Raw genomic sequence first — 25835 nt, forward strand, 5'->3', positions numbered from 1 at the left:
CATGTTATGACAGTGGGAAGACCCAAATCAATACCTGGGACTTCGTCCTGTCCTATGCACATGCTAGTGCCCCTTGGTAAGTGACATTGAAAGAAAAGCCTTATGAGTTTTTTACATTTTCTACTGACATTCTCATGAAACATTTGGCTATTTGACTAAAAAGCCAAGAGAATCCTGTAAAGGAATAGTACAACTGTTTGGGAAGTTGCATAGTGTCACCAGCTGCTGATCTCAGCTTAGAACAAAGAAGCGAGAACGTGAAAGTTCTGTCCACCAGCATCTAATTGGTAAATGATCTGCACTTTTCTACCCTATTGGTACCCAAAAGGGGGCATTGTTCAGGTTTCAGACCTTACAATATTACACTTTAACCTTATTTTAGTGTTTTTAGTGGCCTAATACGATGCCACATTCTTTTTTCTGCCCTCACAAATACGAGCAATGATTTTTTGGTTCAGTTTTGAGAGTTTGCTATCTGAATTGTGAGAAGTACATGACTTTTGTGTAACTTCCGTGTGCTGCTCTGCTCGGCTGCAGGTTATTCCAGAGCGCAAATTTCTGTTTCTAAAGAGGAAGAATTGTGACACATTGTGACACAAATTTGTCTTCATAAGTAACCAGCAGGAAAATGCAGACAGGACCGAAGGGGTTGAAGAGAGAAGCAGCGATGAGTCTGACTGTTCAAGGCAAGTGAATGTTTTAAGTTTTCAACAATTTTAACTTTAACTTTTCATCCAAGTCCTCATTAATGTGACAGGATTAATTAAGAATTAAAGCCTTTGGCTACAGGCTAAATTTCAAAACTTCAAAACTTCTCCTTATTGTTTTTACCTAGAATGGCACTAAAAAAGGACATCAAAAAATTAAATCTGCACATTTAAATTTATTTTAAAAGCATGTTAATATTTTATGCATTACAAAGTTTTGTTCCTTATGCAGTAATTCAGATTTTCTTCAAAGATTTTTCTTTTCTAAGAATATTTCTTGGAGGCAGAGCTGCTGTGGATGCACAAATAGTGAAGCCAAGTATGTTAAAAAATGAAACCTAAAGCACAGCGTCCTTGTGCCATAAAATAAAAAAAAGGACAAAGTTTTGAATTCTAAAAAGTAGAAAACATAAAACTGAAAATAACAAAAGCAGATAAAATACCATTTACTTTCAAAGTTATTTTAAATGCTACATGTATGTGGCAGACTTTACCAAAACACTGTACAGCTACAGTTTCTTGACATGTGTGACATGCTTTGTACTAATTTGTTCTATTAGGTGGTAGCTTTCTAGCTTCTTGGGGCAGTTCAGTTAATCCATATAAGAATTCCCAGCCCGTTCTTTGCACATTAAATGCAACCTCTGACACTAACAAACTTTTTAAAAAAAACATTAGTCTCTTTTGGAGGATGAACCTCTGGAAGGCGGATTGTTCCCTTAGGCTGTTAGGCAGGGTCCTTCTCACTAAAGGTCAGATGATATCCTGTCTTCTCATATTGTCCATGTCTCTGCGTCCACAGGCCTGATGTTCTGGAGCTTGCTGCTCGTTTCCCTGTGGGATGGGGCACCAGCCACGTTTGACAGCAGTTTGAACCTTCACTGGCAGATGTGGAAGAAGACGCACAACAAAATGTACCAGAATGAGGTAAATGATTTATTTAAAGGTGGAATTTACATATACTGTAGGTTCTGTCATTGAGAACATGTTTTTTTCCCTTCATCTGAAATTATTAACTAGTGTTTGTAGGAGGAAAATCCATAAGATTTAGCGTTTCTATATACGGTGTTTGACCTCACGCCCTTTTTCTCTCTGTCTGTGTTAAGGTGGAGGATGCACACCGCAGGGAATTGTGGGAGAAGAATCTAAAGTTTATTTCCATGCACAACTTGGAAGCCTCTATGGGGATTCACACCTATGAACTGGGCATGAACCAAATGGGAGACTTGGTGAGGCACTCAATTTATGATTTATGATTATTATTTAATGCTTGACGGGAGCAGGACTCAGATACTGTAGATGCATGGATACAACCTGACTTATCTGAACCCTGAAGTTCAGCAGCTCAAATAATATTTCCATCACAAAATTGTCTCGGTTTTATCCCTTCAGACTGATTTTCGCACTAAAGTCTGTGTAAAGAATATTCACCTACTGCAATGAACTTCTTATCTTGGTGCTTTTAGCTGATTTTGAGTTTGTGGGTTTGCCCTGGGTACCGCCTCTCAGGTTAATCACTGTTCAGAAAACTACTTGTACTTCCTCCGCAGGTTTTGTCAGATATTGGTCAAGTTTCTTAAGTGGTTTATGTGCACTTGAAATACTGTGCAGGTACAACATTTGTATAGAAGAAGACACATTGATTTAACAGGAGATTGAATTGATTCTACAGTTTGTTTCAATCTGCATCAAAATAGAGAATAGTGTGAAGTAAGATTTGCTTCATGTAATGATATTTTTGTTATTCAAAGTAAAACATTAAAGCACCAACCAGTGGGCTTGAGACTAAAAATAACAGGCTTGGCCTTTGGATTTGTTATTTTTCATTTTTAAGGCTCCAAAACCATTTAGTTTCAGCCGCCACCAATAAAAGGCATTAATTTATTCAGCTTCTACCAATAATGTCATTAAGTTCAGGGTTAGTCACGTGAAGAAAACTTGAAATAATGCAAAAACTAAATTCCACTAAGTTTGTTTTAACCTCACATAGAATGAGCACTTTGTCTTTCTAGCCTTTGGCTCTTCAACTGGCCCAACTTCACTTTGCTTGGGAAACTAGCTTGAGTTTCTTGGCTTCGGCCTTTGAGATTTTACTGGAGTAATGAGATGATTTCCGCTCTGAGCTTGTTCACCGATCAAGCTCACTACAATTTGTTGTCCACATATATGGTCATTAGCCTACGGTATGTCCTGGGTCTGACTTAATGAATGACCATAGTACTCAGACTGCTTACTGGAATATTAACTAAGTGCTGTTTTGGCTTGTGTCCTTTAACCTATGTTGCTTCAAAATCTACCAGGCTTTGTTGGGCAATATTCAAATTAAATTTTGGTCCACTCTTGGAGGGCAGAAAGCTAATACTTTAACTAAAACATATTCATCTGCTTGACCTCATTGATATTTCTCAGTGTAGGAGTGTTATCTCAGGCAATAAAATGTCTGCTCATAAAAGTTTGATATGAAGGTTCTCAATTTACGAGCTAATTATAATCCCTCATTTTGTTGCATTATACCACTTCTACTTGGTGAGAGTCCACTTTAACGGAAATGAAAGGTCCATGTACTTTTTTTGTTATGGTTACTGTAAACATGAAATCCTGATAAGTGCAGTAAAACTGAAACAAACTTGGAGCTGAAAGATGCTGAAATGATGCCTAATCCACAGCAAAGCAAAGTAATATAATAAAGGACAATATTATAATATTCACAAATACTAATTTTAAATGTATATTAAACAAAATATTAAAAAATATTTTTTTTAAAACGTCCTTTCTGCTTTTTCTTGCACTGGCATCTCATGAAATGTAGACACTTTTCTGATAGGACTTTGCTTTGATGTTTTCTCCTTGACTTAGATTTTTGCTGCCTTGTATCTCACCTGTAAGTCGCTTTGGATAAAAGCGTCTGACAAATGACTAAATGTAAATGTAAAAATTCAAAACCTGCTAAGTGGATATGGGACCAAGCTTGGTGCTGCTCATTTACTTTTTTGTGGTGTGATTGCTCACAGACTCAAGAGGAGATCCTGAAGACTTATGCCACACTCCGTCCTCCAACTGACGTCCACAGGACGCCGTTTACCAGGAAATCAGGTGTAGCTGCACCAGATGCCATGGACTGGAGAGACTTGGGCTGTGTCACCAGTGTCAAGAATCAGGTAAAAACCAAACTATATAATTCTGTTTTCATTGTCTTGTGATGCAGTTAACAATGTCATCAACCTGTTATTTCCCACATTCCTGCAGTTCCTTTTTATTCAGAACGGTTGGTGTTCACAAAGAGAGTTGTCACATAAACACCAGTTTTGCAAATCATTGCCACAATCTGTTGTTGGCGAAGACTGCCTGTTACACATCAGCACCAAAACGTCCCACTTACCGTTTAAAAACTGTCACTTTTTATTACTCAAGTATCTGAGCTTTGAAAATTACGTAAAAATTATAAAACTTTCTAAATCTCTGGTGACCCTGAACTCATGAGATAAGCTGAAAGGACAAAAAGAATATAACTTTGTAAATCCAGTATTGTTCCTGGATTTAAAAACTTTTGTGCATTTTTGGCTTCTTAATATTTTAAAACTTATATAAACAGTGGAAATAATATTCATAATTTCCTATTTATATATGCACACAATTTGACAGTTTTTATATGTACAGACATTGCATTAGTTGCACTCAGGCTCTATTGTACTTACATGTTTTAAATGTTTTTATACTTTTGTCTTGAGGCTTAAAAGCAACATTATTCTTTTTTAATATTATTATTATGTTCTGTAAAATGTCTTTAAAATATTGAGTTATACATTTTTTTCTTTACAAATACAGAACAGAGAGAGAGAGATTTGTAATATGTTGTTGTGAAAAGTCAGTAATTTAAATAAAATGTAGGGTGTTTATTAATTTAAAATTCATTAATATTGAGTTTCACTGCAAAGAAGTGAAAAATATCATCATATTCACAAATTACTTGCTGTGTTTTGAGGGGGTAAAACTAGTGGTGACCAGATGAGTATCATTCAACCAGAGACACTCAGATATTGATTTTGGAATTCCTTCTGTTCTCTGCAACATGTTAAATATAATTGACAAACAAGAACATTTGCTAAAGAGTCAGTGTAGTTCTTTAACCTCTTCCAATCTGCTGGACCCTCCACCTGCTCCATCTTTACAAACTCATGCTGTTCTGCCAAATTTGGAAATGTGCATGAAGTGATGCACAAGACATTTTTTGTAATGCTGAAGCTGCAGGAACAAAACTGGTGATGTCGTACATTGTATATGAAGTGTTGATAAGTTATCCAGAACCGTGTGTGATCTCACTTTATAGCCACTAGCATTGTGTTCATGACATTACAGTAACTAGAGTCTTTTAAATCCAGGGTTCCTGTGGCTCCTGCTGGGCCTTTAGTGCTGTAGGGGCCCTGGAGGGCCAGTTGGCAAAGACGACAGGAAAGCTAGTGGACCTCAGCCCCCAAAACCTGGTGGACTGCAGTGGCAAATATGGTAACCACGGCTGCGATGGAGGCTTTATGACCAACGCTTTCCAGTACGTCATCGAAAACCAGGGCATCGAATCTGAAGCTTCATACCCCTACATAGGACTGGTGAGTAACTGATTACAACCTGCTCGTCAAAAATGCAAAAAACATTAAACTTGGACTATAGGGAGTCTGTGTCATGTCAGAAACATTTGGAAGCAAATTTGATTACTTCATTCTGATATGATACTGATATGCAAATTTTATGCAGCAGTGACCTACAAGTACCTGATGTGCTGAAATTCAAGCGAGGTTTTGATTTGAACTGAAGGTTTTTGAATTAAATTGAAAGCATCGAGTAGGTTGGTAGGACCAATAGCTGTGCACTGGAAAACACACAGCTCCACTGCCGGGGACAGAGAAGGACAAAGACAACTACAGGAGAAATAAGACACAGAGTTAATGTCATGCAGTGGTGACGAATAAATGTATAGAAAGAGAAGCAGGAGGGCAGAGGAAGGAGCTCGGTGTATCCGGGTTCTCCCAGCAGTCTGATCAGTCACGTTCTTAAGCCCCTTTCACACATGCACTGGAATTCATACGTTTTCCAGACTTTCCCTGACATTACTCAGATTTTACCAGCCAGCTCCATAGTGCAAAGTTTGGATTATCTCCATCTGAGGTGATTTGTAAATAAAGGAGGTAGTAATAGAGAATTCGCCATGAGTGAGTGGTGTTGATGAAGTCCATTTCCTGCGACTGCCGCAAAACCAGGCAACTGGCAGCTGGTTCCACAAGAGAGGAGCTTGATAGCTAAAGGCTCTGCCTCCCATTCTACCTTTGGAAATTTTGGCGACCACAAGTAGGCTTTCGTTTAGGGTGTAAATATACATTAATGTCTTTAAACTTCCCTCTGACTTCCCTATATTAAAATATTTCTCTGCTTCTAGCTAAAAAATTTCTCCACGTGACATCAGCTGTAGTAGTTTTTCATCATTAGGAGTTTAGATGATGTCATCTGGGGGAACTCTGGAAAAACAGGTTGACCATGATTACAAACATGTGAGCAACGAGACGACATAATCTGAACTGTAGGTTCCTCCAAGTGATGTCATCTGGAGGCATTTTGCAGCTACAAATTGAAAGAATTTCTTAAATATAGTCAGAGAGAAGTTAAATTTCATTTCATTTCATTTATGTAAATGTCCTACCCAAACTAGAACCAAAAAAGCAAGTTCAAAATCAGCAAACGCGTCCTGGAATGCTTCTTAAAAAGGAGAGACATGTAGAAACTATTGGTCCTAGAACAGAAAGTTTTGTGTTCGCGGTAGTTTCCTCATTAACATGGAAAAAAATTGAATCTATCTGATAAATAAGAGTTAAACTAACCTAGTGCAGTTCCTTCACCACAATGACATGTTCCAGGATCTGTCATAAAATGTGGTCAATGATGTCAAATGCAGCACTGATATCTATCAGGATGAGTATGGAGAAAAGTCTGTTATGTGAAAGTGACTTTCACTGGTGCTGTTTCTGGGATCTAAATCCTGACTGGAGATCTTCAGAGCTATTGCTTTGCAGGTGGTCACATAATTGCTTTGCAACTACTTTTAAGAATTTCAGAAATAAAGGGGACATTGGAGATTGGTCTGTAATTGGCTAAAACACGAGTCAAGCAAAGTTTTTATTTATTTTTTCATTATGGCTTTACCATTTGATTTCTTTTATGTTTCTACTTAACTTTCAAACCATTGTTTTTCCCCAGTTGCATGTGGACATTTAATGTCTATTCAACTAAAGCCAGTAAAGCGTATTTGCCATTACATGTTGTTATGCACAATATATCCCAACAACATATTGGGACAGCAAAAACGTACAATGCACAAAACGCTGTTAGGAGCATATTTCTATATTTTATGCAAAATCTAATTCACACTTAACAAATTTGTGTACAAGACAACAGTGCGGGCGTACAAGAAGTTAAATCTGAGCCTTCAGGCTGTAGACAGCTGCTCTTCTGGCTTGTCTGTGGTCTGCTGTTAATGTCTCTTTGAAACAACAACAAATGAATTGGACAGACAACATGTTTGTCCTGCAGGCTTCATCTGGTTCACTCTTGCTCGTGTTCTTGTGGAGGATGAGGGCAGTTGTGAGCAGATCCAATGGCTCCAGCCTCACACATTTGAAATATCTAATTTGACTGAAAAAAGAATAGAAACTACCAGTGGTTTGAAATTTTGTTTTAATGAGCACAATGATACTATTTGATGAATTGCTGAAAAAATGTAAACATACTTGTGGTCTCCAGAGAATATATCCTGCTAAGGTTTATAATTTTATGTACAATATCTCAATATGCATTAAATGAAATGGCGTAAAATTGGCTACAGCCATTCATGGTTCTAAGATGATCAATGCTGTATGTAGTGGCCTTTAAGATTTGAGAATAAAACTTGTGACGGAAGTTTTGCCAACTGACAGACAGAAAAGTGAAAGGGCAGAGCTTTCCCCTCCCTCATCAACACCACTGTGGTTTCCTTGAGTAAGGCCGTACTGGGCAGCTTTCAGGGGATTAAAGCTAAAAAGTTCTGGAATTCAAAACTATTAAATGAAAGAGTAATATTTGTAAATTCTATGTACTGCCATAGCATCTTCTGGTACTAAGGAATATTTTACACACATCTTGTTTGAAGCATTTTTAACCGCAGTCTTTCTTTTAATTCAGGAACAACAGTGTCACTACAACCCTGAAGAAAGTGCTGCCAATTGCTCCCAGTACCACTTTCTGCCTGAAAAGGATGAGGAGGCTCTGAAGGAGGCAATTGCAACCATTGGACCCATTTCAGTAGCGATTGATGCCTCAAAACCAACGTTTACTTTCTACAGCAGTGGTATGTAACACATCATCAGCATCTAAGATATGAAATACCAAACTGTTCAAAATAAATTAGAGACTTCAGATGAACAAATTGTTAAAATATATAAATTGAGCATCTACATCAATCTGTGAGATATTTAATGAGATGTTTCAAGCTCAACTAAGTTTTTTTTAAATCATTCATTAGTATAATAAAACAGCTTATAGCATTTTATTTTTTGATCAGATTATCAATGATTTAAACAGAATTACTCAGTCATTATCTATAATTATAGACAGTTACTGCTTTTATCAATAGACACAGTAGATCTGGTAGCTGCTGCAAAGGAGGCGGAGGAAATATTATTGGCTATGGAAGTGAGATGATTAAAAGTGAGACGTTGCATAATGAAACACAACATGTTGTGAGATTAAACGTTTGGCAAAAATGTTATTGTGAAATGAGAAGGAAATTTAAAATATAGTTAAATATAAACATAGAAAAATGTTCTAAACTTTATTACTATGAAGACAAATGGGTGAAATATAAATATTTTTTAAAGAGAAATATCTATTATGAAATACAAATAATATACAAAATGTTTTAAAATAGTTTAAAACAATTTTAGGTTTAATAGATTCATAAAATGTTTAGCAAATTATGATGTAAATATACATTACTACATTATCAAATGATCAATGTAATTATTTATTGTTTAATTATGTATATATGCATTTAATATTGAACACTTTAGAGATTCTTATAATAATAATAATAATAATAATAATAATAATAATAATAATAATAATAATAATAATAATAATAACTGAATATGACCAGATCTATTTCAAATAATTTGAACCCATTTCATTTCAGGAGTGTATGACGACCCGACCTGCAGCGAGGTTATAAACCATGGTGTTCTTGCTGTGGGCTACGGCACTCAGAGCACACAGGACTACTGGCTGGTGAAGAACAGGTGAGGCATTTGGACTGTATCAGAACAGCTGTTTGATCCAGTGAACCAGCTGAAGCTGGGCTGGAACTTTATCAGATAAACAACTACATCTTTATTACTACACGGTGATTTTGTTTCTTTAATGGCACAGTCTTCCCTTGTCCATGGCCTCTCCTTTCTATGGAAACTCAGAAAATCAGATATTGTGAATATTCTGTGTCATATTAAGTAATTGTGTGGTTTTCCTTTTTCCAGCTGGGGAACTTATTTTGGAGACAGCGGCTACATCCGGATGTCGCGCAACAAAGGCAACCAGTGTGGTATTGCTCTGTATGGTTGTTATCCCCTCATCTAGCTACACAGGAAATTAATATGATATAATCTTTTCTTTTATGTGTATTTTAAACTTTTAATTCATAGTATTTTAACTTCAAAGCTGCAATTGGCAAATTTTAAAGACTGAGGTTTAAGTGGTGTTTTTTAAAAATTGTAAATTTGAGTGGTAACTTTCTCTCCACTTCTTTCAGTGTACGTTTGTGTGTTTGAACTTGTAATAAAGACAAACATCTGTACCAAGAGCAACATTCTGTTGTAAGTTTGCTATTTGTTTTACATCAGCACAGTCCCAGGCCTCTCGCTAAACACTAAAGTTAAATGGCAAAAAGTTAGTTTTATTTGCGTGCAACATTAAAGGAAGAGCCACATTTCTCATCACTTATCAGATGACGAATATCACGACTTCTCAATACTCGGCTCTTACGGCAGAATCTTTTTCCTCTGCAAGTGTTTGGTGCAGCTGTATAAAAGCTGTGGCATGTTGGGAAGTTGCAGAGTGTCACCAGCTGCTGAGCTCAGCTTAAAATAAAGAAAGGCAATTGTGAAAGATCTCTCCACCAGCGTCTAATTGGTAAATGATCTTTTGGTACCCAAAGTGTTAAATTCAAGGACACTTTAACGTGACAGGAAGAGCTGGGAGTTGAACTAACAACCGTGGGATTAGTGGAGGGCTGCTCTACCCCCAGAGCCACAGTCACTAGTTATGTCATTTGTATAATCCAGAAAAAAATCTAAATATACAAAATGCAAGTTGGGGTTTTACAGACTTGTTCAATATTTTACAGACAGGCTCCTTTTAAACCTCTGGACAAAGTCGGGACATGTCCTTTCTGACTGTAACCAAGGCTTAAAAAGTAACTGAGCTGCATGTGGAGTTTTTACTGAAAGAGTGGAATTAGAAGTCGCTTTGTTGAGTTGTAGGTTTCATTTTCAGTGGATCAAATGTTCGGATCAGGCTAAGTTCGATGAACTAAAATGACAAAGAGAAAATGTGTTATTTTTACTTTAAAATCCAAAACTAGAGACGTATTCAGAGCCAGTGCAGTGCAGTCAGGTGTGTCTTGTTTGCTTTATTACTCCTATGATGTGTGCAGAACTTGACTGAAGTCCACCTGTGGCCAATTGAACTTATTGGACGTGCTTTAGAAAGACAAGTGTGCACAGGAGCCACAATTCACTCTGCAGGTTGAGACAGGCCCAGTTATGAAGGAACTCTCTGTAGGTTTCTGCAATAAAACCTTGTAGTAAAACATTAGGCTGAAGATTCACCATAAAATTATTTCTCTCAGAATGTAGAGGTTTTGGTGGTTTTACATTTATTTATTTTTCTACCTTCATTATGTTTAGTTCTCGTAAGAAGATTCTGAGAAATAAAGCTTTTTCCAAAATGCCCAAATACTAATCCACAGGCTGCAAACCAATGAATGTCATCTACTAAATACAATTTCAATGTTATCGTCTGCAAGAAACATCAAACCGGATCACATTTATTATTAAATACACCCAACTTAACTAGCATCAGAAACCCATTGATTTCAAAAACACGCGATGCGAGGCTGAAATTGAGGGGAATGTAGTGTGAAATAATATGAGCATCATTTCCAAATTACTGGCATTAAACAAGGACACAAATGGCTTCATTAAAGTGAAAAACAGAAGATGCATCCAAAATGCAACTAAAGCTACAAACTAGTTAACTACATCAGAGTTAACTAGTGTGATTACGTACATTTATGTTGGACAAATATAATACGGTTTAGCAGTGTTTTTAAAAACTATCTGTCAGTGGTGGCCTTTAAAGAACCCCAGCTCCCCTGCTGACACCTCCAACAAGGTCAGAATAAAGTCATCCGAGTGCAGGGTTGGGTTACAAATGAGTCATTTTTATTTTTTTAGTGCAACATCACAACAAACAATTTTCACATGAGGTATTCAAAGGGATTTTCTTTAGTTGTTGATACAAAATGTCCCACCATGATTGACGTTTAAAGTGTTGTGTATCTTGTTTTTTCAAAGCCTTTGGTTGGTTAGCCACATTCATTAGTAAGTCTAACACATGGACAAGAATGGCACGATAAAGCATGGTGGGTCGAGTCAAAGCTGAGGAAACTGGGACTCAAATGTAATATTTCCCTCAGCTCTTCCCCGTTTAAAGCTTTGTGTGGATTTCATTAATTCCTACTTACAACAGTGGGATCGAACAGTGTTTCAACTACACTAAACATTTTGGAAAAAGAACAGGTGGGAGGTGGCTTACAAATGTGGAAAAATAGCTTCTGTCTCCTGACGCTTTTTTAAAATTTGATTTTGGGATGAGCGCTTGATTCTTGGGCTTTTTCACGTTAACAGCAAGTCACATGGTTCTAGTTTTCGGGAAAACAAGGAATAGGCAACGTTGATTACAGCAAGATCCTCCTTGCTTGGATTGTCACCTCCTTTATTTTTTTTGGTCTTGAATGGTTTTGTTTATATACAGATCATGGATCCATGGGACACCCTAGCATACTGGCCTTTAGCTTTGGCTGGACAGGGGCCTTGTTTGCCTCCTGTTACGGATTGATTCCAGCACATTTGGTTTGGAGTACAAGGCATGAAGAAGAGGTGGATGGACAGATAAAACAGATAGACAGAGACACCCTGACAGGATGAGTTCTTTGGTTAAGGAATATCTTTGCCACACAACATCTCACACAGTTGAGGTAGATGGGTAAAGTCTTCAGATACACACAGGGGAGAGGACAGGGACAGACAAGGGGACACTAGGAGTGACAGAGTCAAAAGACGTCCATCTGAAGACACTGCCTCATGTCAGTTTCTCAGTTCCAGATCAACATAATACTGTTTTATGCAACATAAATAATCAGCACATGGAACCCCACTGGTGCTTTTTTGAATCCTCTGAGTGCTACGGTAGCTCTGATAGGGAACTGCTAAAACCACCCATGATACATAATGATTCAGCAGTTACCCATCAATCTTTGGTTGGTATTTTTGGTTTAAACGTTATCAAAAAATACTTTTTTTGGTCTTTTTTTTCCTGAAAGTATACATCAGCCTTAAGTTCTGCTAGTTCATTATTTGCTCTCTGCAATGGTCTCATGTACCAGCCTCGTTTCAGGGTCTTTTTAGAAGAGCCACTAGGGGGAGCCACAGGCTAAAGTGGCATTGCGGATCACCTGCAGCAGCCAGCTGAATTTACACCTCCCTTCTCTCTCTTGTGAACATAAAGGAAAGAGCTTCCCTACTTGACACAGAACAGAAGGTGGTATGGTACAAAAAGCTGCATCTCCATTTAAGTCTTCCAGTCAGAGAGACAAAGGGGAACCTGAAAGGTGTCACCTCAGCTTTGATACAATGACAGTAGCGAGCAGGGGTCGGCAGAGGAGCCTACAAGCTCTTTTATTTTTTGTATCCCCCCCAGTATAGACTCAACTACACAACCCTTCCACCGCCTCCTTCCACTCTCAGCATGCTTACAATTGTTGCTCATTAAAGTTTAATTCAGCTCTATGCCCCACTACTCCAACACCTCCTGTTCCTCAAACAACCCCCTCCCACCTCTCCTACACACACACACACACACACACACACACACACACACACACACACACACACACACAGACACACACAGACACACACAGACACACCACTACCACTATCCTCATTCTGGATGATTCAGCCTTCTCTCTGATCTCCCTCCGCCCTCTTTGAATGCCCCCTAAAGCCCACAGGTCTGGCCAAGAGCGGACCCCAGACCAGATACCCAGAGAGGAGATGAGTTGAAAAAAACCTTCCCTTTGAAGTCAGAGAAAAAGTCGATGGCCTCTTTCATGACCGCCTGTCTTTCAAGTGCACGCTGTGAAGGGGGCCCCTGCAATCCGCCCCTTCCAACGTTAAAGACAGAAAAAAAGAGAGAGAAAAAGAGACTGAGGGTGAAAAATGGCCAAGCTATCCATGACACATTTACACAGGGGTCAAAGAATCAGATCGTAGGTGATTTTCTCGTGATTTCACCAAGCAGAATGCTGGAAACGCAAACTTGTGCATGGTGCAGGGGAAACTCTATGACTTTTAGATGACTTGGAACAAGCTTTAAGATGCCTAGATGATCCAAATGAACCTGGAGGCTCTTGAAGGGCCAGGGACATTTCCTACAAGCCCCATAACCCTTAAAGAAATCAGAAGTTCCTACACAAAGACAAATAAACTCAAAGACCATAAGAAATTCAGGAACAGGAATTGAGGCCTTGTAACCAAATCCGAACTCTTCAGAAGATTAGTGACAAACAATAAGATCTCTTGCTGTACTAACCCTAACCCTTAACAGGGAAAAACCCAAAGCCAGGAATAATTTCATTCAGAATGCCATTCAGGTAAACCCATGATCTGCAAAGGTTTAGAAACATACTCTTAAAAGAAAAGTACAGCAACAAGTCCAAAAACCTTAAGTAGCCTAGGAACAGGAACAAAACCCAAGATCCCCAGCAGATCCAGAATATACCTTAGGAGAAGTCCAGCAACAAATCCTAAGACCTTCAAAACCCTAGGAACAGGAGTAAACCCCAAAACCCTCAAAACCCATAAGTAAACCCTGTTGGAACTGAGAGAACTGTCAGAAGGGCTTGGCATGTGGAGGATGGTGAGATCATACACTGAGTTGGACATAGACACAAGTGTCTGCACCGGGGGGGTGGCAGGTGAAGGAGACTGGAAGGGGTGGTATCCCCAGGCAGACACATAGTACGCGTGGTTGCACGAGACCCTGAAGGACTCGCACTCTATAGGGCCTTCAGTCAGCACTTTGAGCGGGTCTCCAGGATTGTTGCACACCCACCAGATGGCATTGGTCTGAACACAACTTTACAAGCAACCAGTGAACCTATGGGATGATTATTATTATTGTTACTATTCATAGTATTATTAATTATAAATCTTATCACAACATTCAAACAAGCTTTGGCCTTGGCATTAAGAGCTGACCGCAGAGACATTTGCAAGAGTAAAGAAATCCCCATTTTTCTACAAAAAATTGAAACAAAAACAAAGGCCAGGCCTTAAAGATAGAGAGAGAGATACATAACATCACTGGGTGGTGGGGCTGGATCGGGTTGGGATCAGGTACGGGGTTTGGGGATTCAGGCCGTACATTCAGGGAGGCAATGTTAATCTTTGGTATTACGATGGGAATCTACAGCTAAAAGTGCCCATCAGAAAAAGTCTTCAGTTTCACACAGACATACAGAACACTGTTTAAATAAATACTTACAGTATATAGATAGCATAAATAAATAACCAAATAAATAGAGAGAGGAAAGTAAAAGGAAAAACAATAAATACACAAATGCAGTAATAAATACGTCGATCAGATCAGCAATTGCATTTGAAATGTTCGTGGTTCGATTCAACTATTGGCTATAAGGAGGCACGTTAAAGCCTTTCCTTTGTGGACCAAAAAAATGACCTTGTACGTCAGCAGGGCTGAAACAAACTGCCCCGCACTTCCAACGTGTTTCTATAAATAGAGCGATGTGCTTGAAATCTGTACAAAAAGGGCTGAAAGAATCACATTCCTCCATTTTCTAGACATCTGTAAAAAAAAAAAAAAAAAAAAAAAAAAAACAACAGCAGAAAAAAAAAATCATAATGGAGCAGAGGTGTGTACAGTTTGGAAATGAGTGGAAAAAATACTACAATGTCACTATACATTGTGTCAGGTGAACCTCTTCTCCATAGAACCTTTTTATTTTCAAGGTTTTCCTTTTTTTTTCTTCCTTTTTTTTGGCTTGATTTATGAGTCAAAAAATGGCTGTGGAGCTTTCATTTGGAAGCTCGGTGAGAGTCTTAAAGCTCGACGTTAACACCAACAAGTCTGTTTCTGCGTCCTGCTTGTGTTTATTGATTTTTGTCCTGCCGTACCACACGATGCAACGCGATTCCCACTTGAAAACTCTGATTCATTCAAGGAGGGACGATCTTCACAAAATACGGGACAGGCTCCTGTTGATGGTTTATGATTGACAGCTGGGAGTTATGGATGCTACAGAACTCTCCTAATAATCCCCGGCTCTGAACTTGGAACAACGCCATACAGTACAGGGAACCGTCACCATGGAAACGCATGCTAAGAAGGGAAATGAAAAAATAAATTAAACCATAAAAAAAATTGCTTTTTCTTCCTCTTTCACCTTGATTTTTGAGGAAAAACAAGACTGTAGGAACAATAAGGGAGGATTAACGTCTTTGGATGAACACTTTTGATTAAGGAGTTACACAATGGAGCTCTCCAGATATGAGCAAATGGCACCTCTTGATTCTTCACATTTGGAGAGATGACAATAGATCTGAAGGTACACCAAAATATGTTTCCTCCTGATTTGTAATACCCTCATTATCTCTAATCTACATAATCAAAATGATGCAATGAGATGGCGTCTAAGTAAGGGTGTGACTCTTGTTTGAGTCAAATCATTTTTGCACCCTTGACTATACAAGCAGGAACTCACTTCCTGCGATCGTATCACTCAGGGTATCGCTCCCTTCCATTTCAAGGGAGTGATCAACTTTGGTTTGGGAAAAAATGCTTCATCTTGATAAAATCAACTTTAATCGCTGGCTCCGTCGCTCCGTCTGATAACGAGGAGGACATTTATTACGGCTGATCTCTGCCTAGACCAGTCTATGTGCCCCCTTGCTCCCTCAGCGCCCTCCCCACCGCGCCTCCTCGGTGGTCCGTCATCACGCCGTGCTGCAAGACACCGCGGAGGAGGAAACACTGGAGCCAGAGGAACCCGTGGAGGAGGGGCGGCCCTCGTCGGCCCACTTGTTGAGGTTGCGTCGGCGGGCGTTCATGAAGAAGTTGCTGACAGTGGAGAGCTCCAGGCCTAGCTGCTGGGAGATGGTGACCTGCAGCTCTTTGGTCGGGCGGTGGTTCTCCCTGAAGATGGCCATGAGGGTGCGCCGCTGCAGGTCCGTGAACACCAGTCTGGTGCGCTTTGGGCCCTGGTTGCGCTCCAGCTTGTTCTGCTCTTGCTCTTTCCGCTTGCAGGCTGCAGGCAGATGGATAAAAGACACATTTTTAAAAAAGCAAAGGGGAAGCAGATCAGCAAAAAGACTGGCTGGCTAACTAGTACAAATGGATTAAGCAGGAAGAAAGTGGATTTGTTGAAAGAAAACAGATTAGCTAAGCAACTTTAATTAGTTAAAAGAGATGAATCAGCAGCTTGTTTCATTGTGCAGTAAAGGAATCAAGATGTTCAAGCCATCACATCTTATTGCCAGTGAGGCTGCTGGGATAAAACTGCATCCAGGACAAAACTCTCAGGTTTTCCTTCATGGTTTTTACTATGTTCTCCACCCTACTTTAGAAAGACAGGCAATATTTTCACAAATCTCTCCGGTGTTGTCATCCGCTGACAAATTAATATGAAAAATTAATCCCATAGATGCACAATGCTATTATCATTTTGCCAAAGAACCAAACAGGAACAATTTTTAGCCTAAATTCCCTCATTTTCTTTAGCTAAACTATGATTGCTGCACCCTATTTGTCATAAATTGGAAAATACAAATATTACAGGACTTATTGGTACAAATTTTTACTTTGTGTATGTTTTATGTTATCTAATATACAAATAGAGGCATGTAGGAAACAAGAAAAATGATTTTAACGTTTCAGCATTCAGGATCACTCACAGTGTCTTAAGTAATCAGATTTTTAAAAATCTCGTATGTGCATTTAAATTAAGTTGCTTTGTTTTTTAAACCAGTCACTACGTGTTCTGCAATTAGCTGTGTCAAAGCCATCTGTCCTGCTTTGTAAGCACTGATGGGGTGAAAAAGTATTTTGGTAATTTGATGTTTTTAATGTGAGTCGTGCTCACATCAACCACAAACTACAAACTCAGGGTCTGGGTTAAACACCACTGTACCACCGGCAGCCCACCCAATTATATAATCAATATTTCCTCAGAAAAAAGTCTGAAGTTTAAAAAAAAAAAAAAAAAGGCAAAAATAAATGGAATATTAAAAACGGCAGTTTTGTTCAGCGAGGAGGAAAAATAGCCTGGTGTGTGTGGGTTGAGCTTAGATCCATTTTGAGAATCAGACGAGCATTTTGAATTCAGGCTGCATGTTCCTCTGCATATCCATCGCTGAACCTTTCACCTCTAACAAGCTGTAATTCTGTATTTACAGGAAACACAACACCAACCTCTGCCTTTGTGTACCGAGCCAACTTCCCCTCCCCTCCCGTCTCTCTCTCTCTCTCTTTCTCTGTCCATCTCCTTCCACTTACTCTTTTCCCTTTCCCTTAGTGGACACTTCAACATCATTAGTTTCTCATAAAAGTCATTTACATGTGGCGGCACTGAGTGAGTAATAATCACTTTAGGGGGAACTAATTTATTTTCTATTAAAGGTGGGTTACGTCAGGGGTGAGTGAAACAAGCCGAGTCGGCAGAGCCCAGGGTGTTTAGAAGCCTTAAGTGGACTAAAACATATTTAGGGGGAGTTGTGCAATTACCTAAATGCACACTTTTAAGAGGTTTCAATCAGCACTGTGCAGTTGAGCGACTGTTTTGCTGATGGTATCAAATGCTTTTCTAAGTGTAAGCATCGGTGTGTGCGCACGCAACACAACAGGGCGACGCACAAGCACACAAATAAATGCACATGCACACTGAGGGCGAGCCAGTGGACTGGGGCCGCTGGTGGACAAACGCACATTCTCTTGCTCTTTATGCTCATGGATTTGACTGTGCAATAGTATTTTTCCAAATAAGACCATCAGTGCACAGCTAAATTAGGTTCCAGAGGCTCTTTTGCCATAAAAAAATAAATAAATAAATTGCGGATAACAATAATTCTTCGATTATTTTTAGCATGGCAACAGTCTACTCTGTAAACTGTCCTAAATATTTTCACAATAAGATGCCAGCTCAAACTGGGATATTTTCATCCTCTTTATAATTATTTCGAGAATTTGATAAATATGTTGTTTTAAGTGTCTACAAACAAGACCAGAGGAGGCAGGTTTCAGTGCTAAAATGAAGATAAATGGCACTTTATTCTCAAAAATTCCTAAAACAAGCTGCGTCCTATAGTGAAAACTAGTTGAAACACTGCTGCACTGCCAGATGTCTTCACTTGTTTTAAGACAAGAAGATTTATGGAAGTCCTATTGATAAAAAAAAATGACCTGATTAGATGGAGATATCAGCCGGCAACAACCCTTGAAATCCTCTGTTTCAACCCTTAACACGCACATAAAATACAGATGCTGCCTTCGTCAAAGCAGCACTGACACATTCAATTGATTGGCTTACATCTTCCCATTGAGAGGCATCTCACAGAGCCAGAGCTGCTGCTGCTGTTTACTGTACGAGCGACTCTTCGCTGCCCCAACTCACAGCCGCAAATTTCTCTCATTAGTGGAGCTTCTGATGAATAGGTGTGACCTTACTGTCGTCTTTTCCACACGAGTGCCATCAGAGTCGGGACCAATCAAGCTTTGATGGCTCCGACAACAAACATCCATTTGAGTATTTATCTTGCTGCGAATCCTCTGCAAGTGCCCTCCTCCAAAATCATTATCTGGAGCAAAATTTCTGACTTGTGAACTTGAGATTACAGGGGAACGCTAGTTTTTAAGACATCAAGAGCTCGTTTGCATTTCTGAGACTTATCGAACCGCGTCTCATTAAAATCCAAGCGGGCCGAGGTGTCAGCAGCACGATATTATCATTACACGTGAAATCATTTTTTTTTTTATTTTCTTCTCCAAATGCTACAATTCTGCAGACATTACACCATCACCACCATCAATATTTCTGGCTTGGGGGTTGGAAAGTGGGCTGCAGCTATAGAAGGTGTGTGTGTGTGTGTGTGTGTGTATGTATATATACAGTGGTGCACTCTCGGCTCATGTAGTAATGAAAGGAATGACATGATAGTGCTGGCTTGTACTGTGGATTTATGGCTTGTTGGAGGAGTCGGGGTGTCCTGCTGCTCTCCTCCTCGCCTCCATCCCATCTTCGGCTCTCTCCCTCACTGGCTATCATAACACTGGCCATTAAGTAAATGCTTCCTTATGCTGTAATCATGTGTAAAAGGCTCACAATTACCATGCTATAAATCCCCTACGCAGGGGCTACTCCTGAAGACATAAATATTCCCCTATAGGCTTCTTATGATCGTGGGAACAGCCCCTAATCATGATGTATGCCCCTGTCTCGTGTTGCGGAAACGTGATCGAAAGCCCTTTCCCTACCCCCCGGCGTCCCAACCTACACCCCCCCAGCCAGAGTGCCCCCCCCCCACACTCTCCCCTCCCGGTCCTCTCCCTCTCGCACCCCCCCCCCCCCCCCCCAGCCCCAGCCCACCCCCTGCTGATTTCTTGGGCCAGGGGCTGATAGAAATTATTGATTAAATCTGTGCAGCTCAGACTCCTCGACCCACAGAGGCTGGTTAACCCCTTCAGCACTGACGTGGGGGGAGCTGCAATAGCCAGATGAAAAACAACAACAACAAAAACAGCAGCCCTGTTTGTTTGATGTTGCGCCGCTCGGGCCACGTCGACCCGCTCGCATTTCCTGATATGCAAATGGAATCAGCGTTGACCTTTGAGCCTGCTCGCCAAATGTGAACTGTACGCAGCGAGAACTGGACGAGTCTTTGTGGCTTTCATTACTGTGGGGGTGGTGCAGGCACTGGAGCCGACACGTAAACCGCATTGACCTTTCTTATTCATTCAGACCTTCAGTCAAGGGCTTCGGCCATCATCTTTAAAGTTATAGTGTGTGATCTCCTCCTCGACTTTAAGTGTCAGGCCACGGCTGTGTGGTCTTTATCCTGCCTTCTTCTCTGACTAAATCCTGATTGCCTCCTCCACAGCCCAAGGTTGGACCAGAGATGCATCTCATATACAGCACAATAATCCATACAGCACGTATATACACACACACACACACACACACACACACAAGATACTGCAGATAAATCCACCACCTCCATGTTTAGCGAAACATCTCTGCCGAAAGACGATTATTTGAAAAGACAAAATGGCAGGAAGTACATCCAATAATTACTGTGCATACAGGCTCATGTATAGGAGACATAATTATGGAAGTAACACAGTGCAGCTCGCTGCATCTGAAGGGCCTTTAATGTATTTACGCGAGTGCTGCATTAAGGAGGATCATCCTAAAACTTGAGGCGTGAATCAGAGAGCACTTGAGCTATCTTCAGACTGGGGAGCACAGGGCACCGTGCATTCTAATTCCAGTCTCGATTCGCCGATGCAGCCGAGGTGTGTGTGGGCAAGGCGTGCTGCTCTTTCCCATGGAAATCAATAGAGGCTTGTAATTAAACAAAAGGGGGTTGGCCAGGGGGGGAAAAACACAACAACCCCCTTCGGAAAGTAGGTTATGTAGAAAAGTGCGGAGCTGTCCAAATTGTGGCTTTGCCAAGAACTAAATATGCAATTTCAGAGTGTGTGGGAGCAGAGAGAGGTGCATTGTCAAACATTAGCACAGCTCTCTGGACAGGGACTTTAATTTTTTATGAGTCCGATTGATCAACTACTCAGACTTGGAGGACTGACTCGTTAAAATGATGTTTTGTGTTTGTAAAGACGGGCAAACTAGGATTCTGCAAATACAGAGGATGATTGGTGGTTTAAGCAAAATCTGCTCAAAGGAACAAAGAGCTCTTTAATCATCCGGGAGATTAGATGATTGTGGGACAGGAACAGGTGTTTTGCATACAAGGCGATCGCACAACAATTACGTCGAATTACAGAACAAACCCACAGATAACCAATCATTAGGTAAGAGGTTTTGGGGCGTGATTGTGGCAACGCTTTGCTGAATGGAGGATGTACACATGTGCTCTCGGAGCCGAACAATCAAAGATCAATAATTGTGAAGGGATTGCAAGAGTGCACAATCATTACCTATGAACCCCATTGTGTTGTTGGAGCTTAATCAGTCGAGCTGCTGACAGAGAGCGAAAAGCAGTGATCAACTGGGGAGGCTCACACACACGTACTACTCACAGACCCCTGCAGTGTGCAGACCACTTGGAGCGACACACACACACACACGCCTATGCTCGTCTCATATTTCCGTGTTCACTTGGATATCTTTCTGTGCACCGTGTATCAGATGGGCCCTCGGTCCCTGCGGAGGGACAACACTGTAACACGGCACTGTACAGCGTGCTGTCGTGTCTTCGGTCCACGTCCCCAAAGAATATTAAATGTCAAGCAGCAGATTACAATGTGCCTTTCAAAAAAAGAAAAAATCTTTAGCCCCATGAAATTTGAATAAATACTGCAACCAGTGATTTGTTGACTATTGATTCCAATTATTTTTCGGTTTATCAAATGTCAAAAATAGTAAAATATGAAAACACACTCTCACATTTCAAGCAGTTGTCGAACCAGCTAATGTTTAGCACTTTTGCCTGATAGGTGCTTTTTTTTTAATTAACCAATTACCAAAATAGCTTATTGGTTAAGCGTCATTTGCACGGAAGACTTTGCAAATATGTGGAGTCTACCAAACCTGCAGGTTGCTGCCTCAGAGCCGAACAACATCTGTATTTAACCTCACAGTAATTGGCTCAGTGACGACGTTGATAAAAGATGTCTGGCGAAAGCTCAAGTCTAATTTGCATCAGCTACCTTGCCAACTCAACTTCAGCCGCTGAGCAGATATAAATCACTGCTCGAATTAATCAATCGCTCCAGCATGGCATATCTGCACAAATTATTTTGTGGGCTCAAAAGCGATTAAATTGCCAACTGCTGCTCACGCTGATCTTCATGGTTCATTTAAGAGGAGGGCAAATGTCTGTGGCTTTTTTTTTTTTTTTGTTGTTGTTGCTACTGTACAAATCAATAGGGGCTGTTGGGAAGCAAAGTAAACAAAGGAAGGGCACATATGGCCCTTTTCTTGCTCAAACTGTCATCAACGTGCTGCTAAGTTCTTATTACCCAGGCTGTTGAGACAATGGACAAACCAGTGGTACGTGCACAGCGGTGTGAAGACGGGAGACATCAGTATGATGCCTTTGCTTTTCCTCGTGTCTCAGCCTGAGCTGCATACTGATTGCTGGAGAGGAGAATTTTTTAGGAAGACATGGAGGAGGAAGGTGTTTGGGGAAAACAAGAGGAGAGAGTGTGTCTGTTTGTTGTTGTGGTATCTGCGTGAGTGTGAGTGTGTGTGTGTCTGTGTGAGGAAGATAGAGAGCAAAGCCAGATCTTACCCTCCAGCCGAAGTGAGGCCATTCTTTGAAACTCGGGCTCCTGGAGCCAGCGGGACATCCTCTTAAAGGTCTCGCGGCCAGACTTGAGCTTGCCCCAGGGCTTGGGGTTCCTCAGGAGGTCAGACAGCGTGCCCTGTGACCTACACAGAACCCTCTCGGCGAAGATGGCCTGCGGAATGCTGTATCTCTTCAGTTCGGTGATGATCCTCTGGGCCACGTCCCTGGTGTTGATCTCCTCCCCGCCGCTGCCTCCGCTGCCCTGTGAGCCCGGCAGCATGCCCTCGCCCGGTGAGGACGAGGCCGACAACGAGGAGTGCAGGTGCTCACCGATCTTAGAGGCCTGCTGGCTCGGGTGATGGTGGGACTGGTAGTGTTGGCTGTAGATGTGAGGGTGGTGGCCTGGGGGGTGCTGGTGAGCCTCCATTTTGTTCAACTGATGCCCCACTGACACGTCGCCTCCTCCTAAGCCCGGTGGCGACATCTCACGGCCAAAATCTGATGTCCGGCAGAAGAGGCTTCCCCCGTGGACGTCGTAGCTGCTGTGAAGCATCTGGCCCGCGTTGCTGTTGGGGCTGTTGCCCAGGCTGCCATAGCCATGCATGGAGGAGCCCAGTCCCGAACCTGTGGAGGGGGGAGACAGGCTTTGGGACATGGCCAGGTCCTTGCTGTAAGGGTTGTAGAAGTTGGTGCTGAGGCCTCGGTCCTCACGCATGAGGGTGAAGCTGCCGATGACATTACTGACAGGCAGGCAAGGGTGGTGGTGATGGTGGTGGTGGTGGAACTTGTCGTCAAAAGGCTGCAGGGGGGTCAGGGTGGTGTAGGTGCTGCCGGAGCTGGACGGAGAGTCGCCGCTGTAGCCCAGCGCCGACATGGAGTGGTCGAAGCCCGGTGGACGGGGCTCGGGCTCCAGAGACACGGAGGGACCCCCGAGGGAGGGCCTGGGGAAAGCAGCTGAAAGGTCCCGCGAGTGCAGCATGGCCCTGCCGTCCTGGCTGTGAACCAGGTCTGCGTGGCTGTGGAGGGACATCTCCCCTAGGCTCCCATCCATCTTCGATTTCAACAAATAAATGAGTATTTCTCAGCCTGTGTGTGTGTGTGTTGTTGCTCTTCTCTTGTTTTGTTGTCCAACAGCCAGGCTAACAGTCTGGAAGGTCTCTCGTTACACCAGACTATGGATTTATTGATTTGTGGATGAATTGATTTCAGGGCTTATGGGGTGTCTAATTAATTATCTGATAATGTTAAGTACTGTCTTCAAACTCCCAGAAAATGAGTTTGTGACAACAGCAGGAGCTTCAGCTGAGATTTGGTTCTGTCCTTCCCCCCTTTTGGTGCTCAGCTCGGCTGAAGCCTCACTTTTGTGCCTGAGTGAGACAAGACAGGCGCTGATGTTAAACTTTCATCTTCGCAGGCAAAGGAAACAGCCGGATACGGTTTGTTTCCTCCGCCTCGGACACTCATTCACGCTCGCGCATCAATAATATTAAAAACAGTAAGCGTCGGTGTCACTTGTTCTCTCGCACTTCCGGCGGAAAGCAAAAGAAAACATCAGATTTAGCAAAAAAAGAGTGGCTTCGTTCTCATGCAAAGTTATGAATAAGGAGGCAGCGCGCGTGCGAAGCGCTGAACATTACATATTTACACCACACGCAACGTAGCTGAATGATGCGTTAAGCAACTATCGCACACGATTCGGATTCAGACACTAAATGTCCAACGCGCGCGGATTAATAAAGCGTCCGAAATCTTACCTTTTCTGTTTGCTTATCCACTTCTCAGAACGTGTCCGCGGCTGTTGTCTGTCCTGTGCATCTCTCCGATTGTGTCGCCGAACAGCCCCGCAGACTCACACAATTGGTCCGCTGCGCCCCGGGGTGCAACATTCACCAAAACCAGCGCGCAAAAAAAACCATCTGCGGTTATAGCGACGACCCTCGCTCGCTCTCCCCGTTCCCCTTTTACCAGGCTTTGTTTTCCGCTCCAAGGGAAAAAAAATCTCCGGGTCTAGCCTCGTTTTTGCTCTGCGCTCTAGCAGCTCTCCCCTTTTTCTTTCATTATCTCGTGAGATTTTCCTCCTCCTCTTCTTCCCTCTGCCTGCCACTTCATCGATCTCACCACCAACTCTTTCTCCTTCTCCTCCTCCTCCTCCCCCCTTGCTCACATTGACTCTGCTTTCAGTGCGTCACGGCCTTAAAAATCTGACAGATGTGCGATGAAATTCCTACTCCAATTAACCCTTTCTCTCCGGGGGGGGGGGGGGTGGCAGGGCGGGGGAGGTGCGGAGGTGGAGATGCTCCCCTTCTCATAACCCCACAGGTTAAGCCTTCTTCTGCTGATCGCATGCACAACTCAGGCCTATGAATATGTGCGCACATCCTGGTTATTCTGCTGCGCTCGGCTCTTCATTGCGTCCATGGATTTTCACAGGCTGCACGCAGCTAATGTCGTTGTGTTCTTCTTTATGTAACGAGTGACGTGTTTGCTGAAACTGTCACCACAAAAACACGATCACTAATTTGGGGATTGAACGCGCTATCACACGTTTATTTAGTTGCATTTACTGTTTGTTATGAGGAAATAATAAGTTTGATTGTCGTTTCAAAGATCAGTGCGCGGCTGCTTCAGCCCTGCCATGATTAAAACGCTGGGGATTAAGGGTAAATATATTGCATATTTGTGTCGCTTCACCAACTTATTGACTACTGAAAGACCCTCTGCTGTGGGCCATCTTCACACCAGGCCCGCATCTCCAGCACGTGCATTTTTCTTTTCAGTGCCATGTCTGCCACAAGGTTCCTGTATTTCTTCAATTCTCCTGACTCGTCTCGTTGGTCTGAGACAAATGTAAATCCCACCTTTCAGGAATAAAAGCTGTCAAGTGACGCTCGTGCTCAGCCCAGCTCTTAATCAGCACTCAGCACGCGGCTCCATTCACTCACAGCGCCAACACTTGAGTCTGAAAAGTCCCCCGCGACCCCTTTTTCCAGAAGACCCTCGACCTGCTGCCGCTGCTGCTGCTGCACCGAGCAGACACACGCAGGCCTGCTGGGAGCGCGTGTGCGGTTTGCGCACGTGCAATGTCATTTGGCGAAACCGCAACGTGGAAGACAACATGGTCGTTTGGAATTGCATGTGTGAGATGAACGCGCGTATGTGCGTGCATGCAAGGCTCTGTGCGCGCGCTTCGCACGAGATCAGCGTCCATTTACGTGAGCTGGCGCGTGTGTGCGCA

At 41.9% G+C, this 25835-nt stretch overlaps 2 protein-coding genes across 2 annotated transcripts; one reads left to right on the plus strand and one right to left on the minus strand.

Annotated features, from left to right (window-relative positions):
• Positions 1 to 558: 558 nt before the first annotated feature.
• LOC137130659 (cathepsin S-like) lies at positions 559 to 9585 on the plus strand. The gene is made up of 8 exons (XM_067511070.1): positions 559 to 686; positions 1510 to 1634; positions 1814 to 1936; positions 3719 to 3865; positions 5087 to 5311; positions 7911 to 8076; positions 8920 to 9022; positions 9257 to 9585. Exons 1-8 carry the CDS (start codon positions 629 to 631, stop codon positions 9354 to 9356), a joined length of 1047 nt encoding a protein of 348 aa, XP_067367171.1. The 5' UTR covers positions 559 to 628; the 3' UTR covers positions 9357 to 9585.
• Positions 9586 to 10392: 807 nt separating this feature from the next.
• On the minus strand, positions 10393 to 25442 carry onecutl (one cut domain, family member, like). The gene is made up of 3 exons (XM_067511071.1): positions 24355 to 25442; positions 22604 to 23967; positions 10393 to 16383 (listed from the first exon to the last, which is right to left on the minus strand). Exons 2-3 carry the CDS (start codon positions 23649 to 23651, stop codon positions 16073 to 16075), a joined length of 1359 nt encoding a protein of 452 aa, XP_067367172.1. The 5' UTR covers positions 23652 to 23967; positions 24355 to 25442; the 3' UTR covers positions 10393 to 16072.
• Between the last annotated feature and the right edge of the window lie 393 nt (positions 25443 to 25835).

The sequence above is a fragment of the Channa argus genome, chromosome 7 (genome assembly GCF_033026475.1).
Source record: "Channa argus isolate prfri chromosome 7, Channa argus male v1.0, whole genome shotgun sequence".
Taxonomy (NCBI): Eukaryota; Metazoa; Chordata; class Actinopteri; order Anabantiformes; family Channidae; genus Channa; species Channa argus.